The sequence below is a fragment of the Toxorhynchites rutilus genome, chromosome 2 (assembly GCF_029784135.1).
Source record: "Toxorhynchites rutilus septentrionalis strain SRP chromosome 2, ASM2978413v1, whole genome shotgun sequence".
NCBI classification, from domain to species: domain Eukaryota; kingdom Metazoa; phylum Arthropoda; class Insecta; order Diptera; family Culicidae; genus Toxorhynchites; species Toxorhynchites rutilus.
Genome location: NC_073745.1, coordinates 126117324 through 126138922, shown reverse-complemented (window position 1 = coordinate 126138922; position 21599 = coordinate 126117324). Strand labels below are relative to the sequence as shown.

At 39.7% G+C, this 21599-nt stretch overlaps 1 protein-coding gene across 1 annotated transcript; it reads left to right on the top strand.

Moving 5' to 3' along the window:
* Positions 1-15896: 15896 nt before the first annotated feature.
* On the top strand, positions 15897-17950 carry LOC129767656 (bcl-2-related ovarian killer protein). Its single transcript, XM_055768756.1, has 2 exons — positions 15897-16250; positions 16570-17950. Exons 1-2 carry the CDS (start codon positions 16146-16148, stop codon positions 17167-17169), a joined length of 705 nt encoding a protein of 234 aa, XP_055624731.1. The 5' UTR covers positions 15897-16145; the 3' UTR covers positions 17170-17950.
* Positions 17951-21599: the final 3649 nt, after the last annotated feature.

Sequence of the window (21599 nt, the reverse complement as noted above, 5' to 3'; positions counted from 1 at the left end):
GCAGATTGTTTGCACAATCTCAGGCGTTTTTATTGCTGTGGTATGCCTGTTTCTTATTGCGTATTGCTGCCTTCTAGTTGCTTATTGCTCCGGTGTGCGAGCTGCCTAAGAGGCCAAAAGCCGTCAAGTTATTTGTCGATCATAACATCTAAGCATCTCCGAGACCAGTTTCCACCGAATTATACCGAAAACACTGAACATTCAATTGAAGTTCAATGAAAATTGAATGGGAGATTCAATTTACGCTTTTGTGGTCACTTTGTGTGCTCTCAGATTGGTGTCTTGGATATCGTCTCATCAACATTTTATATTGAATGTGGTGGCTAATAGAATTGGTTTATTTCCGAAACAATTCCGAATCCATAAGCAAGATTCCAAATATGTAAATCGCCACAAAAATATGAAGAGTGGTTTCCGAGACGTGACGATTTAACGTTTTAATAAGAGTATTATTTGTTTAATTTTGATGACTATAATATGTTTAGCATAAGAATTAGCAATTGAATTTTAATCTGTGATCTGGTCTTATACGAAACTTCATTTTGCCAGGGTTCAACTATCCGAATCAGCACTAGGAAGACAGTCTGCCTCACCGGTTAAAGACATATTAGCAAGTCCCAACATCAGTCTTATGTCCCGCTTTAACTGTACCTCAAAGACCTATTTGCAAATCTTGCAGACCAATAAAAATCGTTATCACTTTGGTTATTATTAGTTTATAAGTTTATTAATTTATTATACGGCAAATAAGTTTCATTTTAAGGTTAAACTTGATTGAACATAAGGGACTGTTGTGCACAGCAAAAGTACGTCCCCTCCCCCTCTGTGGGCAAGCGTGGACATTTTCATACCGCTCCCCCTGTTGACCATATGGCGTTGACAGTTGCGATAACAATCATTGAGTGGATTCAGATATGCCAGGCTTGAAGACATGTCTTCATTTTGAAGTCATTTGACTCTGAAGACATTTGATTTTGTGAAAAAATTATGAAATATGACATTTTAGTATGATAGCGTATGTAAATTGTTGTGAATTGTTGTCTCAGTGTTATTCGCTCGCTTTTTCATCAGCATCACTTGTTTACTTTTATTCTTTTACTAGCTGACCCGGCAAACTTCGTCCCGCCCAACCTTTGTTTTTTGTTATCAATACCTTCAAACATTCACGTTTTCTTACTAAATTTCTAGTATTTGTAACAAAACCCATCATTATAATATCAGATTATTTTCAGACACAATTCTCGTTCAAAATTTCTCAACCACTTGCAAATAACATGTTTCTCCGTTTATCTGGAATAAAATTTATGCGTTTTATACAGAAAATATGATAGAATAAAGACAGCCCTAAATCGGACAGTTCCTTCCTCGAGTTCTGCTCTTATCAACATATTCGGCGATACTTTTTTATTGGTATAGATAGAAGAAGATATAGGAGTGAATTTCATCACATTAAAATCCATTTCCAGTTCCGAACAAAGATCAATTTCGCTAGCGCAAACATCAAATGGACTAACAGCACTTGTCACTATGTAATTGTAGAACATATGGGAATTGAATTTTACGAATTATCCCTTTTTCCTTCAGAGTTTTCGAAAATTTTCAATTGTCATGTTTGGTTGGAATATTTTTGATTGAAATATGTGTAATTCAGAGAAGGGAGGGGTGTCATACTATCATAGAAACATTCTCCCCCCCCCCCCCCCCCTGAAAAGGTGGGATGAATGTTGAACCACTTTAGAAATGTTTCTTGTCCCCTAAAACCTCCACATGTCAAATTTGATTCAGTTTGCTTGATTAGTTCTTGAGTTATGCAGAAATGTATGTTTCATTTGTAGGGCAGTGACCCCCTCCCCCTTGGATTGAGGAGAGGAGTGTCTATTCACCGTGGAAACGTTTCGTGTCCCCTAAAATATTCGCATGACAAATTTTGCTCCATTTTGCTTGATCAGTATTCGGATTATGTAGAATTTCATTCGTATGGCAGCTTCCCCTTAGAGAGGGGGTGGAATGTCTAACCACCGTAAAAACATTTATTGCACCCTAAAACTTCCACATGCCAAATTTGGTTTCATTTGCTTGATTAATTTTCGAGTTATGCAGAAATTTGTGTTTCATTTTTACGGCAGCCTCACCTAAGAGAGGGGGAGGAGTATCCAACTACCATAGAATCATTCATTGCACCCTAAAACCTCCACATGCAAAATTTGGTTCCATTTGTTTGATTAATTATCGAGTAATGCAGACATTTGAGTTTTATTTGTATGGCAGCCCCCCTTTAGAGAGGGGGTGGAGAGTCTAACCACCATAGAATCATTTATTGCACCCTAAAACCTCCACATGCCAAATTTGGTTTCATTTGCTTGATTAATTCCCGAGTAATGCAGAAATTTGTGTTGTATTTGTATGGGAGCCCTCCTTTAGAGAGGGGGAAGGGGTCTCAAACTATCACGAAAACCGTCAATTGACGAATTTACGTTGGATTTACAACCAGATGGCGCAGCGAGTAAAATGAGGATGTTTTGTTTTTTTGGTATGAAATTCGTTCAAATTTTCTAGAAAAATCAGAATTTATCTTCAAATTTCCCGGTTTCATGTATTCTTTCCACGCTGAAAAGGTTAGAAAATAATCATTTTACAATGGGCTATGTGTATTACGAGGAGTGGCTTGTTATAAGTATTGTAACTTTAATTTTTTTTCAATTAAGTAAACGATGAATAGGGTGTTTTGCGCTAAAAATACTGCAAATCCTTCTCGTATCGGCCCCTACATAATCAATGATATCAGCCAATTTGATATGATATCGATTTCATCGCAATTATCCATAGTATCAATAACCGGTATGCATTATCAAACTTAAAATTTTCGAAGATTATCTATGACTTTGGTCGAATCGCGTGTTGAAACCATCATAAATATACAAAACTCCAACTTTCTTACCATGCACTGACGACATTCAATGGCTGAAATGAATCCAAATTGAAATAAAATGAATAATCACCACCGAATCTTGCTTTTCAGTGCGTAAAATAAACAAACACTAATGTAGATGTCGCATGAGCTGATTCAGCTTTGCGTAAATTCGTCAATTATCATTTCTAAACTCATAAAATTTAGTTTGCAGATGCGGAATATATTCTTTGTTTACATTTATTGAAATAAAGTTTAACATCTCAAGGTAAGTTTAATGAAATGCGCTATATTATACAAGGTCCAGTTGTTGCTTTGACGAACGCATTTTGACGTAGGACTACGTCTTTCATTTCTATACCGGGGTGTAAAATCAAAGTTTCGAAAACGAAAGCGTTACGCCGGAGACCGAGATTTTGAGCGTTAATAGCTCCTAAACAGCTGAACGAAATGGTATGATTAACACTTCATTCGAAAGATAAAATGTCTACGCGTTATATACTTGTTACTTTTTGATCCAAAAACTTGTTTCAATAGTCTTAAAATTGCTTTCAAAACAGGCTATTGAAAGCACCAATCGGTATATAAGCGAGCGCCACTCGGAAATTCACTCAGTTATAATTGAACAGCGATTGGAGCATGTTGTCGATGTTGTGGTGGTGAAGCTCTTCGTTTATCATGAAAGCGCGGGTGAACGGTGTCACCAAGAGCCTTTTTGTGCACCTTAGGCCGAAAGGGAATCCATCAGGAGGAGAGTGATGCCACAAACGGTTCCGCTTGAAACATGGGAGCAGCCAACACACACACACATACACGCGCGGAACTATTTTCGTTTGGATGCCATTCAGCATCGAGAAATTTCCGGAAAGATTCAATCGTTGTTGAAAAATAATCTGCCAGTTCCCCTGAAAACTGAAAAATATATTCATGCGAAAGAGTTCATTTTAATGTTTTCTATCCATGTAACACTGTGACCAAATATTTTTCAATTAAGTGCTATTAACAGGTGGTTATCGAGTTAGCATTAACCACTGGTGGGCTTCGAGTATCGAGGAAAATCGGGAAAGAACTAATCGTTGCTGAAAAATACTCTGTCAGTTCCCCTGGGAATTGAAAAATACATTGATGAGAAAGAGTTTATTTTAATGTTTTCTATCCATATAACAATGCAACCAAATACATTTGGTTTTGTGATTTTTCAATCGATCGCAATTAACAGGAAAGCTTCTGAAAATTATTCTTTTTCGGCGAGGAATCAAGGGATCGAGGGATTCATTACCTAGCCTGACCTGACCTGAAATACATGCAGTTTGTTTGGAACTGTGAGGGAGGGCAGAAAAGCCAGGAGGCAGGAGGCAGGAGGAGAAGAGAAGGTGACCAAGAGAGTATCAGCATCGAAAAACGGTTCCCCGGGAAGACATCGAAGCAGCCGCCACACACACACATACACGCACTGATTTTTTTTCGTTTAGATGCCATTCAGCATCGAGAAAATTCCGGAAAGATTCAATCGTTGCTGAAAAATAATCTGCCAGTTTCCCTGGGAATTGAAAAATACATTCACGTGAAAAAGTTTATTTTAATGTTTCCTATCCATGTAAAACTGCGATCAAATACAGTTGGTTTTGTGATTTTTCAATCAAGTGCAATTAACAGGTGATTATCAAGTTAGCATTAACCACTGGTGGTGGACTTCGAGAAGAATCCGGAATGATGTCATCGTTACTGCCAGTTCCCTTGGAATTGAAAATTATGTTCAAGCGGAAGAGTTTATTTTAATGTTTTCTATCCACATAGTACTGCTGCGATCGAATACATTTGGTTTCGTGATTTTTCAATCAAGTGCAACAAATTAGCAGGAAAGCTTCTGAAGATTATTCTCCCCCATCAGTAGAATATTTTCGTATCGAATACAGTTCGCGCGCGCAATGGAAAATGTTTCGCATCGCGAAAATCATATAATTTTCAATTATTGCTCAGTCGCCGAAAGTTTCAAACTCAAAGAGTTCATTCGCCTCTAGTTTGTCTTCCAAATTTCCATCGTAAACCACACCTTCTTTTGATTCAGTCACGGACAAAAAGCATACTTAAGGGATATTGTGGTGGTGAAACGCATTCATTTTTCGTGAGGACATCGACAAGACAACATCGTTACTGAACGAGTTGAACGAGCGAGGGATCAAGGGTTTCATTATCATTAAGAGAAGAGAAAACGACCGAGAGAATACCAGCATCGAAAATTGGTTCCGCTTGAGACATCGGAGCAACCGTCACACACACACACACACACACACACACACACATACACGCGCGCAACTCTTTACGTTTGCTGATTATCGAGAAGAATCCGGAAAGAAGTGACCGTTGCTGAAAAATAATCTGTCAGTTCCCCTTGGAATTGCAAATTACATTCAAAAGAGTTTATTTTAACGTTTTCTATCCATATAATACTGCGACCAAATACAATTGATTTTGTGGTTTTTCAATCAAGTGCAATTAACAGGTGGTTATCGAGTTAGCATGACCCACTGGTGGTGGACTTCGAGAAGAATCCGGAAAGATATCGCTGCTGCAAAATAAGCATTGAAAATAACATGCAAGTGAAAGAGCTCTCGTTTTCGAAGTGCCTCAAATATTCATTTAGTCATTCATTCAGAATGGATTCAGATTCAACTTCAAACAAATGATCACTGAATCAACGATAGTCCTACGTCACCATTGCGGTTATACCATAGATATACTATTCACTCGCGAGACGCGACACGGAACTAGGACACAACACTTATAATCCTTACAAACATTAAAATGGTTAAAATTACCTTTTTCGTCGACCGGTTTCGGGCTCGATGTTGCCCATCTACTGGACGGTGTCCGACTGGTTACGATGGAGCACTAACACATATTCATACGGTTATCAGTACTTGTCGAAGATATAGTTTGCTGAGTTATCAGCTTCGTCAGATGGAAGAGTTGAGATGATATTGGTGCATCTTCTTCATTCATAAGTGGGGAATCGCTGGTTGAGATGTACATTGATTCCCATGCATTCAACTGTGAGGCTTTTCGTACATTTCTAATAATTTTTGCCTTCTCCCAGTCTACGCAGTGGGCTTGAGTTGAAGCATGTGCTGCCACACTTGATTCGCTGGCTCGTTCATTATCCACCGCATTCTTATGTTCACGTAGGCGGATTTTGAATTTCCGACGAGTTTGACCGATGTATACACTAGTACAGTCTTTGCAGGGAATCTGATAGATCCCTGATTTTTCATCCGGTGGAATTCTATCTTTCAGGTTGCACAAAAGGTCTTTCAGGGTGCTCTCACTTTTGTACACCACATGAAATCCGTGTTTCCGGAGTGTAGACTGGACTGTGTTGGTTATTTTGGGATAGTACGGTAGGCTGATCCTTTTGTGTTGTTCCTTCTCAGGCTCTAATGTGGTGTTGTTTTTTCTCCATTTCTTCTTCTCGTGTTTCCGAAGGATTTTCTCCACAAAACATCTCTTGTACCCATTCAGCTCTGCAGCATGGTAGATTCTATTTTTCTCCGCTATGTAATCATCTCTCTCCATTGGTATGTTGAGGAGACGATACACCATGGAGTGGAAGGCTGCTTGTTTTTGTGCGCCGAAGCGATTAGAGTCGGAAGTTATATATCTATTCGTAGACGTTGGTTTACGGTATATCCCAAACTTTAGCCGATTATCTTCCTTCCGGGTAATGTACAGGTCCAGAAAAGGAAGTGTACCGTCTTTTTCTTTTTCGACGGTAAACTAACATAGATATAACCCACTTCATGTTTTTTATAACAGTGTTACAGCATTTCTCACATCACTCGAAATTTTCGATGTCGCATTTCGCTGCTATATTTTTTTGTCGAGTGTAGTTATTTGCCCACTCCGATTCACTTTTAGTCGTCAGCGCAATACGAAACCTTTTCCGCAATTGGCGATCTAACGTAAAAATCTACACCTAGGCGGCGCTGCGGTGAAAGTGATGATGGTTTTAAATTTTGCCATGTGAGCTTATGGAAGGTTTGTAGTTCTTTCCATAAATTACAATGTTATAATCACAAAAGATTATTTGATTGCGATGAGTTTGTAAGAAATTTAATTCTGCGCAATTTTATATATAACATGTTATTTATTTACCTCTTTCAGTAGTGAAAACTATAAAAATGTTGACAATGGTTGAATTAAAGAGGGAAATTCGAGAGCACAATCAAACACAAGTAGAAAAATGCACGATTCCTGCATGTGAGAACTACCTTGGAAAGCCCGGAAGTAAAATATACGTGATTTGTTTTTGAGTTTTAGGTTACATTAGCATCATTTTCTTAGTTCAAAAACAAAATCCAGATGTCTCACCGATCGTTTACGTTTTGCGTTAGATCGCCAATAGCGTAATCAAATATTTTCAATATATTTTTTATTTTTCAACTGCTTATCGACCATACTGCATTGAGTGTCTAGATGGCTTCCAAAGTGCGCACGGGGAAAAATTTTATCAGAAAACTTACGACTCATTGATTTTTTCTCCCCTTGTCCGAAAAGTTATTTATACAGTACAACCCCGATTATCCCCGAAATGGTCGGGCAAGGTCGTCGCGTATAACAAAAATCGCGGATAGCACATTAAAGGGCTAAAAATGAGGTGCGAACTCAAAAAAAAAAGGTTTTTTAGCATGAAAACTATGTTTCATCGATACAGAAATTATTGAATTATCCGCCTGTAAGGTCGTGTACATCAGTGGTCAGGTAATGTGAAGGCCATGAACAAAACAAAAAAGCAAGACTCTCCCACTCACTGACAAATTTCGGGAAGGTTTAAATAATTACTAGGGAACTCACTTTCGCGGATAATCGAAGTTCTACTGTATAGCTCTTTAGTTTTTATGTTGTTTTGATTTTCCTTCGCTTAAATGCTTATCAAAACATCAGTTATGAAATTCTAACAGTAACGCTAAATTGATCAGCCACTGTCCCGATCCTCTCCAAACTAGTTTTTGAGAAATTAATTAACTTTCTATGAAAATTTAAAGAAATGTTTAATCTGTTGAGAAAAGTTTCTCACAAATTGAATGAAATATCGAAAACTATTATATTTGTTTAAAATATTGTTGTATACAGGTTGTTAGGTCCGGAAATGATAGAAGATCATATTGGATGAAAAAAATCTTCCACGCTTATGGTGAAATCTCAACTATGAAAAAAGTATTGAACTTTCCTAGAGACCGGTTTTTTGCCTTAAACTGGCTTTGATTCTTTAATTCAAAAAGTACGCTGCTTAACACGATTCAATTGCTTTCATTTGAAAGGTGAGAAAATTTTACATAAAATTCTGTTGTGAAACATTCAAATTAGTGGAAGGTAGCCAGAAGGATAACAGTGTGATGTCAAGGAAGGAATTGTAGAGTGGTTGGAGAGCTTCAATTTGATTGATAGAAACAATCCAGTTTATCATGCATTTTTGAAAAATTAATGAAACCCATAAAAACACAAATTTTTAATTCTTCTTTACTTCTAAAAGTTACTTGGTTCCATTTATTTAATTTTTTTACTGCATCCTACACCAAATTTTTTCAACTTCCAAATTAGCAGCATAATTATTTTAAGTAGCGTACTTTCTAAATTAGAGTCAGTTCAAGGCATAAAATTAGGCTCAAGAAAAGTTCAACATCTCTGTCCTAGTTGAGAATTGACCATATGCGTAGAAGGATTTTTGACGTAGGATTACGTCTTTCGGGAACTTATTGGGGTACAAATTGAAAATCGAAAATCGAGCACATCTTGAAAATTGTCCAATTTCAAACGCTTATTGCTCAGTCATTTTATGATAGATTGATGAAATTTTTGCGTCAATCGATTTTGGCACTCCATAACAATTTTTTTATATTAAAAAAAAATATATATGTCATCTCAACCCCTATCCACTTCTGATTGGTCGAAATTGACGACATATGCGGCAGGTCCCTAACAGAGACATCAAAACCAAGCTGTTTGGGGGAAATCGGCATTACAAATACATGAAAGTAGGGGGAACTTTTGTTCCTACCGAAATGTATTCCCTAACAGAGACATCAAAACCAAGCTGTCTGGGGGAAATCGACATTGCAAATACATGAATGTAGAGGGAGTTTTTGTTCCTACCGAAATTTATTCTCTAACAGAGACATCAAAACCAAGCTGTCTGGGGGAAATCGACATTGCAAATACATGAAAGTAGGGGGAACTTTTGTTCCTACTGAAATGTGTTCCCTAACCAAATGTGACATTAAAACCAAATCATAACAAAGAGTTTAACGAATTACTAGGGAATTTGACCATTCTATCCTGGATTCCTCGAGAAGACGCACCACGCTAGATATGGGGTACAGACTAGGGGGGCGTTGCTGATTAATGGTCAGCTGCATCCCAATAGGAAGTATCCCGTGTCGGGCACAGGCACAGATCATTGAAGACAGCAACATCACAATTACGAAAACACTTGTAATACTAACCTCGAGCCAACCGCGAGTAATCGGTTACATATTACTAACATAGTTATAAGGCAAACATTGTCGAAATATTGAACTCCCGGCCCCGTCAGGTTGACGCCATATGAGCCTTAATAAAAATATATATTTTGGATAAAAAAAAAAAAGAGTTTAGCGATGTATCATATCCAAACAACATCCAAAATCAACAGATAGCCTAACGGAATCCTACGTCAACTATGCGGTCGTGTCTCGGACACAACCCTCCTGTGACTTTTTTTCATCAAATATGATTTTCTATCACCTTCTGAAATATTCCCAATCAGATACATAATTCCATGTATATTTTTATATATTTTTATTACAATACTATCTCAATTGTTTTAAGTTTGACGACTAGTGGTGCATGGACCATCTCACGCAAATGTAAATATCGATTCCTAGAAATTGACGAAATTGAAATACTTTGGAAGAACAATTTTACACGAAATTCTGTATGAAAAGACAGACATTTGTGGGAGATAGGAATACCGAATATTATTAGAATTAATCCGATCATAACACTTCTAGTCTTGAAAATAACTAGCGATTCATCTGTTTTGTGGTTTTGATGAATTGACAAACTCTTAACCTGAAAATATCAGAACTAAGAATGGTAGCTAATAACGCAATGAGAAAGCATTATACAGAGAGAATCGGTAATGCAAACCGAACATATTCTCCAATCTCCTGTAAACATCAAGGCGCGTAGAAGTATATCACCATAAACCCGTCATGGTACACATGTCAGAATATTGAGAGGTGAGAGTTTGGTATAGCGAGAGCTTGATTTTGTGCAAGTATTGTGCTTGATTGAAACGATTAATTAGATAAAATTCCTGGTTACGACAACATTATGATCCTAAGACTAACTATTCTCGAGATACAACGAAATGTATAGAAAACTATATTTGGTAAAAAAAACAGTTTACGCATATCATGAAATCTCAACCATTATAGAATCGTTGAATTTTTATAGTTTTGAGCTATACCCCGTAACTATAAAAGTTCGATTATAGGAAATAGCTTGGTCATTCACAGTTTACGTGAGATATTCTTGTAGTACAGATTTCACTGAAGAAGTTTAATGATATGAGAAAAAAAGACGGGTGGATAATGTCGGGGACATAACCGGAGTGACGTAGGACTATACAAAGGGGACAGCTTTTGTTAAATATATATTTTAAATATATTGTTTTATTTTCTTCTCCTACGTGAATACCTACCTATCTACCTGAAAAATGGATTAGTTTACTGTTTACTCTTTATGAATATGTTGATGGTTCTGAAAAGAACCTTTGGTGTTGTGTTTTTGTTATCACTCGATATTCCCATCTTGTTCGGTTAAACCTTAATGTTTAGCTATTGCGTTTGCCACTCGCCACAGCTTTCACAGTTGGAAAATTTCTTCCCATCCAGCTTGTGACATGTTGTTCAGTAAATTACATTTAATGCGACGTGCCGGAGAAACACTTTGCCACTCACTGAAACTAATTGTTGCCTTGATGAGCGCCGAACCGAAGCTGCTCTGTTCTTGATGCGGGTTTTCTGATTGTCGTGAGCAGCTTTGCAAGTCAACTCGAGCACTCCGACGGCCGAAACTCTATAATCGCTGTTAGGTATACTGGTGCTCCGGCACCAATCCGTTCGGCCTAGTTACCCTTACGGAGCAATCAGTGAATGCGACCAACAGGGAACTGGAGACCTGCACGGTTCGAGTGAGACTTTGCCTTTCCCTTAACTTGTCCTCCTTTGTTACGTCCACGATGCCGATGCATTTGCGATGACAGAGGTACAGTGTCGACTTTCAATGTGGGGTCATAATTTGGATCTCTATGTTTACAAAAATGTCCAACTAAATAAGTCGCATTACATGTCCGTCCAATTAGCTAAATGTCGAACTAATTGTAAATTACTGTACTTTCAATCTGGAAACAATTTAAGAATTGGTGAAAATTGAATAATCAGGAAAGTCCCCAACTATCAATAAGCTCAGAACAACTGCCAAATTCACATACTCATCAGATCCTGGCAAACAAATTATGAAAAAATCAATTTGTGTTTTATTATTATTTTGGATAATGTTTTAGAAAGCATTGAACTGTATTTCCTAAACTCTTTTTTGGAAGGTTTAATGGCCCTGAAAAGCGCCTTGTTTTATGGAATGGTTCCAATTTAGAAAACTTAGTACTCGTGGTTTTGAAAAAAACCATTTCGAACGCCCTCGATGCCGCCTTGTTCTGGATTTGCCACCAAAGCAGTTTGTTTAAAGAACAAACATTTTTCTTCTGCTACCCGATGCCGTTTTGCGATTGCGTTTGCCACTCGCCACTCGCTGCAACTGCCTGTTGTCTTGATGTCCACCGAACCGAATGTGTTCTGTTCCTAATGCGGATTTTCTTATCGTCGCGAGCAGCTTTGCCAGCTAACTCGATCACTCCGGCGGCCGAAACTATATAACGCCGGCTAGGTTGACTGGTGCACTGGTACTAACGCGCTTGGCCTAGCTACCCTTGCGGTAGCGGGATTTTGCCTTTCCCTTCACTTTTCCTCCTTTACCATGTCCAGACATGGCTGCTTGGGTTGGTTTGTTGATGTGTTGTGATGCGAACCGATGTGGTGTACGGTTTGAATGAGAATGATCGTTACGGCAGCGGAGCGGGGATTTTTAAGCTGACTGGCTGGCTCGAGAATTATGCATGTGTGAGACTGCGACCAATGTTTCGTTCATTTTTTTTTTTCCTTTCCAATCGTGCTTCATTCTATTTCGCTGCTGCTCTGGTTGCCCGTTTTGGTCGGAACGATTTTAGGAGCACAAAATGGACCAATCAAAAATGGGCACATAATGCATTTTGACAATGCTTGATATTTCACAATTATTCAATTATTTATCTCAAGAAAAATGAAATGTTATTCGTTATGATAGATGCGTAGATATATTTCCTATCAATTGATGCAAAAACCTTTGCGATCTATTGAGAAATGCTCGAGTTATAAGCGTTCCAAATCTTGCATTTTTTCCTACTTGTTCAGTGCCTATATTTCCATTTCACCCCCTATATCTTCCGGTTAGACGTAGTCCTACGTCAAAATATAAGAACCTTTGGTCGGGCAGCACTCTCAGGCGGCTCAATCCGTTTATTGAAATTCTTGAATCTGTATTATTTAATTTAATTTTGAATGTATAGACGATTATATTTGAAAAAATTTCCTGTCCACGTGAACTCAATCTTACCCCAGCTCCCCCTAAAATTGTCCACGTGATATGTGGACGGCCTCTAAAGTCTAGTTTAGAGTTCCCGTGAACTTGAACTTGAACAGGTGGTGGAATAGTACGATCATTTCACGGTTTCCCACATTGCGAACAAATGATGAATAGAATATTTTTGCTCACGTTCACGTTCATATTAATAGTTCGCCAGTAAGCGTGAAATAAATAAACATCGAGCTTCAATATATTAATTCGGATTCAGTATACAGTTATTCTCAAATCAACCCGAAGCAACGAAGTTTTTCAACCCGTGCAGAGATCTGGTTGAATTAAATTTCATCCATAAGGAAATTTTCACTGAAAACACTGACGTCTATATTCACCACTATTTTCACGTTCACGTTCACCGAAATCGGTGAACTATGGATAATTCACCAATATCTCGATTCCACGGTGGAAATTCAGAATCGTAGTGAAATATTGAATTAACACGTTGAGTGCCATGGTTTTAAAGCAACTCTATGGAAATTTTTAAACGTATAAGAGCCAACGTTTCTTATCGTAGTGAAAGGTATGTTTGTTCGAAAGGGAATGCTTATAGCTTATAAGCTTCTATTAGGAGGCGATCTGGCGTAGTGGTAACATCCATACCTCTCACGCTAAAGGTCACGAGTTCAATTCTCACTCCCGACGTTTTCCCAAAAATGGAAGTTAAAGTGACGAACCAGCCAAAATGTGTTGAAAGTTTTTTTATCATATGTTATACTAAGCGGAAACTCGGTGTCAGTCACCGGTGACTGACGTGGCAGTCAGCGTGTTAATCCATTTTTATCAATATGAATTGCGTTTAAAACTAGAAAATATTTGATCCTATCGCTTCAAGATGTTTACCTCGAGTTTTATATATAAACTGATGAGTTATTAACAAAAAAGTGTTTGTTCGCTTTCGCGTTCACGGGAACTCTAAACCGAAAAATTGAAAATTGGACTATCATCAGTTCGCCTTTCGACCAGGTATGGGCACCAACAACTACTTCGCGACCCTCGGAGACGTGATAGCCGAAGCCAACAGGAACCGTCAGCACATGGAGATGGTAGCACTGGACCTGGAAAAGGCATACAACAGAACATGGATCCCGTTAGTGCTGAAAACTCTGGCAGATTGGGGCGTAGACGGGAAATTACTGCACTTCATCAAGAACTTCGCCACACGCCGAACCTTTAAGGTCAAAATTGGTAACATCAGTTCCCGAGCTTTCCACGAGGAAACAGGAGTACCTCAAGGTTCTGTTCTTGTCGTCACCCTCTTTCTCGTCGCCATGAATAGCCTGTTCCAGGTCCTGCCTGGGGGAGTCTACGCGGACGACATTCTTCTGATGGTGACACCCATAGGATTCCACGCATCAGGATACAGGCAGCTATCAAGGCCATCGGCCGGTGGGCGGCCGAGAGAGCTTCCTCCGCCATTTCGAGGAAGTCAAGAAGAGCTGTGCCACCCGGTTGAATCTGTTGAAAACCATTTCCAAGCCGCACCGGAGCAACAACAGAAATGTTCGGCTACGGGTGGCCAAAGCCATCATCAGCAGCCGCCTCACCTATGGCCTTGAACTGACGTGTTTGGCTGGAGACAAGTTCCCAAAATCTCTGGCATCGATCTACAACAAAGCACTACGGACTGTCTCCGGTCTCCTGCCATCAACACCAGCTGCCTCTGTCGGCGCTGAAATTGTAGAACCTCCTTTCGATCTAATCACAGACTCGGTGATCGTAGTCAGGACTGCCATTTTCTTGTCGAAAACCAGCGATAGAGGGGAAACCCACCTGACCGCCCTTAGCAACACGGTGCATTCCAACCTCCCCCCGGTGGCTAAACAATCCTGGTTTGTTGCGAACGGCTGGAGGTTCCCAACTGTTCTCGTCGAGAACGGTATTAGGGACAACTTTCGAGCCGGGGCGAGCTGGATCGGTCTGCTAGAATATTTCAAGGCCATCATAGCAGAAAAATACCGTCTCTAAAAGGACCATCGGGAGTTGGATTTGGGGTAAGCGATAATAATAATAGTCTGATTTCCAGCAAGAAACTCGCGGACATCTGCCAGGTCTTCTCGGCCGAAGTGACCGGCATCTTCGAGGCAACTACAACTCCATATTCCAAGCCGTTGTTGATCGTCTCCGATTCGGCAAGCGCCATTGATGCCATCGGTGCGACCAGGTCCAAACATCCATGGGTACAGGCCATCAGGAACTACATATTGCCCGACACTGTGCTCATGTGAGTCCCCGGACACAACGGCATCGCAAGGAATGAAGCGGCCGACCGGTTTGTCGGAATCGATCACACCAGACCGTTCTTCACTCGGGATGTGCCGCTTGACGATGTGGAGTTATGGATCACCAACTCTTTCCGAACCTTTTGGACCGGAAGGTGGTTCGCAGAGAAGGGGCAGTTCCTCAGAAAAGTCAAGGGCACGATTTCCAGGTTTGACGATGTTAAACGAATGAGAGAACAACGAATCCTGTCCAGACTGAGGACCGGTCACTGCTCGGTCTCACACGGATTCAATAGAGGACCCTTCCATCTACTCTGCGACCTTTGCCAAATCCACAACTCCGTCAAGCACTTCTTGTGTGGTTGCCCGAAATTTGATGATCTGCGAAACCTTCATGGAATCAACGGGAGTGTAGGAGACATCTTGAGGAACGATCCAGCAAGAGTAGCAGCGCTTGTCTGCTACCTAAAACATGCCGAACTATTTTTTAAGATCTAGCGTCTGAACAATGGATCAGACAAAAAGATCCTTGTTCCTTCCCCTCCACGATGAAGGTAAATAAGAACACTTCGGCATCTTCAACGGCACGGCTTCCTCTCCACTGGCCTGGAGCCATGGGTCGAAGACATCCTTGCCTTCTGGTCCAACAAGCAAACAGCTAGTTCTTCGTTAAGTTATGTTTCGCAAAATGATTTATATGTGTTTAATTTTTACGTACAATTTTTATGTGATAATTTTATGTGCAATATGTTCCCAACGAAACCTTGCGGCAATGTCGTCGATAAAGAGGCGAACCAGCCCAGGAAGCTGAAAACCTCTCAAATAAAAAATTTAAAAAAAAATTAAACCAGCCTTAAGATGATTTGTAATTAAAATTGATAAATTAATAAAATAGTTATGAAATGGAGTATATTAGTAACCCTATCGCAAATTTCAATTTGTTGTTCTACCAGCCATGCTTTTATTTCAGCACTCAAGTACCAGTCTGATCGCGATCGTCGGCTCGATCTCGCAACTCACAACTCTAGTAACAAAAGCAGAAAGAAGAGCAACAGCAGCAGCTGGTCACGACAAGATTATCTAACTAATCAGTGTAAAAAATAAAAACAATTGCTACACGTTGTGTTAACGTTACAAGATTAATTTAGTGAGAAGCTGTGTGGACCATAAAACAAACAAACAACTATCGGATTGGCCGGCGTACAATTAGATGGCCACTGTTCACGCTACGAACAGGCAAAATGTCACCACAGACACCGACTAACAAGTTTACAAACGTTGTCGGCTGGACCAACAAACGTAGTCCGATCCATCATCTTACCACCACGCAAGATGTAATTAGTCAGGTAAAGAAGCTTTCTGCTTTTTGTAAAGCAGATGATTCCAAAAAGGAAGTGGTTTCTTCTATCGGCATCGCTTATTTCTCGTTTTGTAGTCAGTCATTCATGAACTGCATGCGATGATCCTCGACAATCAACACAGATAAGAGATTGAGCAGTCGAACGCACACTAACACGATCAGGTTCAGAGTTCAAAAAATTCGTTAGAGTTGCAGGAAAACATAACAACCATGTGTTGTATTAATAAAATTATCACCAACATTTTCCGACTTGATCAAGTAGCTCCACCGAAGGTCAACTTATTCTTTTCTTTCTTTTTCAACAGGGAAAATGCCTGTGTGGCGAATACATCCGCGCTCGACTGAAGCGTTCCGGTCTACTGAATCGTAAAATTCTGCAGCGATTGCGCAGCACGATGGAAGTTCCTAACTGTGTGGTTGTGAGAGAAACGTCTCCTATTTTGAACGGAATGGGCGAAGAACTGGAACGAATGCATCCCCGTCTGTACACGAATGTAAGCCGCCAAATTTCACTCGAACCCTGGGGCGAACTAACTGAACCAGATTCGGTCTGCTATCTGCTTCACGTAGTGGCTAAAGATTTGTTCAAAACAGAAGTTACGTGGGGCAAAGTGATCTCGCTTTTTGCCATTGCTGGCGGATTAGCCGTAGATTGCGTTCGCCAGGACCACTATGACTACTTGCAGCAGCTAATCGAAGGAACTGCCGATGTTATCGAGGAAGATCTCAGTTCTTGGCTGGTGGAGAAGGGAGGTTGGCTTGGGCTGCTGGATCACGTGCATCCACCGCAAACCGAAATCACATTCCTTGGTTGGATGACCATAACCATCTCGACACTGTTTATGATCTACTTAATTTCCGTTTCACTGAAACATCTAGGCTCGAATTACCTGTCGAAGTTTTAGGAGAGACCCCTAAACACTTTTTTTTTGTTCAAGATCTGTGTTACAGTGTGCTGTTGAATATAACTTCACTGCTTGATCTCTCCTTTCTTAGGACTATGTGTATAGTAACAGCAGCGGACAATCTTTGAAGCCATCAAAATAGAACAGACCTTATCTACTTTGTGCTGTTGCTCTCTACTACCTTCTAGGTACGGGGCCTAGTATCTGTTACCGCTATATTTTTATTCTCCGGTGAAGTCACCAGATCCCTGTGCGAGATTGGCGGATTCTTCTTTATCGTTCCTGTTCTGTTTTTAGAACCGCTAGCTGATTCTGATACTGGAAATTCTTCTATCTGTGTTGTTTTATCCGCAGTTGCCATACCCTACAAGTAGCAACACATTCGTACTATACACATAGTCAGAAGCAAATTTAATTGTGATCGATAATATACCGGATGACCAGTTTCATCGAAAACTAAGCACCAACACATATTCAATATGTTATGTACACATACGCAACTATACACTCAAGCAATATAATAGCAATAAATAATATTAATAATAATAATACTAGGATGATAGATGTTTTGAAGGGTGAGGACTTAGGTAACCAGGATTAGTTCAATGGCTAGTAGATATAACGTTTACGTTCGACACAATGGTGCTCTTTTAAAATTTTACTGTTGACTTATATTTACTTAATTATATTTCTCTAAAACGTTCCATTCGCAATTTTGTAAGTGATAATAAATGAATAGCTCAGTTTAGATTATGGTGAATAAAATATGAATACCGATTTATTTTATTTTTGTTTGCCTTCTCTTGTGAAATACTTGGTTCCACTTGGTCTATTCATCATGCCCGCTGACGGTTTCTGCTGTCTCCAGTCGTGATACTTGCGAAAAGCGTCGTTAAACCCGATGTGCAGCCTGATTTGGATTGTATAAAACACAAAAATTGCGACCAAGAATGGTGCGGAATAATTGTATTTGGTGGCAAATTTCATATCATTTACGATTTGAACAAAATATCATTCAAATGGCAGTAATGGTGTACTTCTACTAATGCAAGCGTATTCTCGAATTTCTCACTCAGTATTGGCAGTTTTCTCTACGTTTCGACTGTGAAGATCTAGATCAGCGATTCTCAACATTTTCTTCAGAGGAGCCACAAACACGTGCTAGCCATGGTGTCGCGGGCCGCAAAAAAAATAAATGCCAATAAATAAATGCTTTCACTGAATGAGGGGCGCGAAAGTTTCGTGAAGCAATAAAACGCTAATTTGAGCATATTTTCGAATTATCTCGCAAGATTAACATGCACTGTTGATTGCTCGATGTCTGAAGGGGCACTGAAGAACACTCAGAAAGGAAACAGAAAATCCGAACCAAATCGGGTGCGTGTTGGATTGACGGTGTTGGCGAATTGCAACCCATTTTCGACCAGTATGGTTCCCATGGTTCCGTCATGGTTTCCATGTACACCAGTGCGAAAAACACTGAATAGTGATCCTTGTTAAAAAAAGGAAATGCTGTTTTAAGCTGTTTTAAAAGCTTAAAAAAGGTTTGTATGTATGGGAGCAGACATCTCTTTTTTTTTCTTTCTTCATTTCATTTGGGATTGTGGAAGGAAAAGTCTATACGACGTCAACTGGGATCGAACCAAGGCCGTCTGAAATGCAAAGCTGTTTCATACGACAACGCTATCCATATAGCTACAAGTACTTTTGAACAAAAGCATGATAATTAACCTCATCATAAAATTACACCTCATCATAAAATGACGTTAAAAAATGTATTCTAAGAGGAAATAGAAAAGCATGAACGCGAATAGATATTTTTCTCTGTCTGGGTTGTGTATTTGGCAAACTATGTTTCGCCTGTTTCGCTCGCTCAATTTGGCTCATATTGACTCTAGCGTATATATTATACAAATGATTAACACGCATTGGGGAATAGAGCATTTTGTGTTATTTTTCGGCTCATGTAATGCCATGACATGTGCTAAAAATTAACTTTGAGTGTAGTAGCCCATTAAAATGATCGATAGACAGGATTAGATTGCGCACAGGGAAGGACTGAAAGAAAATAATAATATATCACGGAGTGGATATCATTTCGGTCAGCAGCTTCCGTCGCCCTACGGTGAGTCCACTGGCCCTGGCGGTATCGACTATAAGATGCTGAAACAGCTGTCCCCGCTCGGACTGTCCGTCCTTCTCAGCATCTTTAACGACCTGTGGAGTACACACGAATTCCCCGAGGATTGGAGACACAGCTAGTAATATCCATACCTAAGGTCGGCCAAACCTGCAAGAACGTGAAAGCCTACCGTTCAATTTCCTTAACCTCGTGTTCATCCAAGATCCTGGAAAGAATGAAACAGACGACTGGTCACCTTTCTAACCGAAAACAGGAAATTGGACTATCGACAGTTCGCATTCCGACCGAGTCAGGGCACCAACAACCAGGGCTCTGCATAGTCATAGTCAACTGAGGATAGTCAGCTGACTATCTAACTGACTATATCCATAGTCAGTTAGTAATGACTTTTGGCTTCTTCACGCAGTTTCTCCGCCGAAACGACTGAACAGTCAGTCGGGCGTTTAGTCGCTATGTTCCTCTACCGACTCGACTATATAATTTCATTCTTCCCAGTCAAATTGTCCTCATTGCATTTTGTAGTGACTTCCCCCAAAACGAATACGTTCCTCTCTTTCTCTCTCCCATGTACATGTGCGTGCATCGATGTTTGAGTTCAACGTGGTTTGACATACACTACAGATGAGCTAGATTCTTTTGTATCATACACGAAAATTACTTACACGTATAAAATAACGGGCAGTGTGTGTGCGCTATTTTGCACGCCTAATACTAACTAATACTAACGCGAGGACCTTTATAGCATACTTGATAAATGTCTAAGTTCGTTGGTTTGAGTTCACTATGGATAGAAAATAAACCGTCCATTGATGGGGTAGGGGTAGTGGGGGCAAATTGGTCATGGGGGGCAAAGTGATCACCTGCTTGTTTGGTAGTATAACTATTGACTATAGATGCTGTATTGATAGTCACCTTACGTTTGAAGAATTCAATGACTTTTGAGTCACCCTGTACTTCAATAGAGCTGTCGCATATCAAAATATAAATAAAAACAGAAATTGCTCTCTCGATAACCATTCGGTCGTAGTTCTGTGCGCATGGTATCTAAGGAATTTCTTGTGAAATTTAGTTTATACAATCCGATATATTGGACAAATCATCAGTTTGGACGACTGTTCACATATTCTAGGAGAGGTGAACAAATATTTTGTTTAATCTCAGCGATTAATTCGCATAGAAATTACTTTGATGTTTGGGGGCAAAGTGGTCATAGGTGATTAACGACTTACAATGTTCTGTTTATTAAAGCTGATATACCGCATCACATTCTGCTTTTGAAGAGGATCCTTTTATGGCGTTGACCCTGGATAAATATGCCACTCCAACTAAACCAAGCCTCATTATGTAAAACTTTATGTGTACCTTACTACGTTTATGTATGCATGAGAAAATTTAAATTGAGACTCTAGGTGAATAGACCAAGCTTATTTCATACATGTACCTACTATATCGAATATGATTTGAACAAATTTAGACGAAAAAAACGCATAAATCTATGCCATTTTGCTTGATATGTGCGAGTGACCACTTTGCCCCCATTAGGTGACACCCTTTCCCTCCAAGCAAAAAAAAGTTCGATTTTTCACCTTTTTTTCTAATGATGAAACGTGTTCTATTTTGATTTTTAAAGCTAAAAGCCGTTTGCTATCTTGAACAACAATGAGTTGAACTTTAATATTCTTCGAGAAACGGGAATTGAAGAGGTATGTGGACGCTGGAAATGGGCTTATTCCTTAGGGGTGACCACTATGCCCCCACTTCCCCTATCTTCTTTTTTGCATCAGAAATCATGTTTTCGTTCCTCTTTATATGGACTCAAAAATAATATTGCGTACACGGGTATGAATAAGTATCAGGGGGAAATGGAAATGTGGATTGAAGTCAGTTGAGTGAAGATGCAGAACTGTTAAAACTGTTAGTGAATAGTCGAGTCAGTTAAAATAACCACTGACTGGACTAGTTCACCAGGCATCCTCGCAAGTCAACGCTAGTCAATTCATTTTCTAGTCAGGTCACTTTTTGTTGGCGGCGACTGCCGAAGCAGTTCTAGTTAGGCTTACAACAGAACATGGATCCCGTTAGTGCTGAAAACTCTGGCAGATTGGGGGGGGTAGACGGTAAATTACTGCACATCATCAAGAACTTCGCCACACGCCTAACCTTTGAGATCAAAACTGGTAACATCAGCTCCCGAGTTACCACGAGGAAACAGGAGTACCTCAAGGTTCTGTTCTTGTCGTCACCCTTTTTCTCGTGGCCAAGAATGACCTGTTACAGGTCCTGCCTG

Coding starts and splice junctions, on each gene's coding strand:
- LOC129767656 (XM_055768756.1), top strand. CDS start 16,146: ATGTCACCACAGACACCGACTAACAAGTTTACAAACGTTGTCGGCTGG. Junction 16,251..16,569: donor CGCAAGATGTAATTAGTCAG/GTAAAGAAGCTT, acceptor CTTTTTCAACAG/GGAAAATGCCTGTGTGGCGA.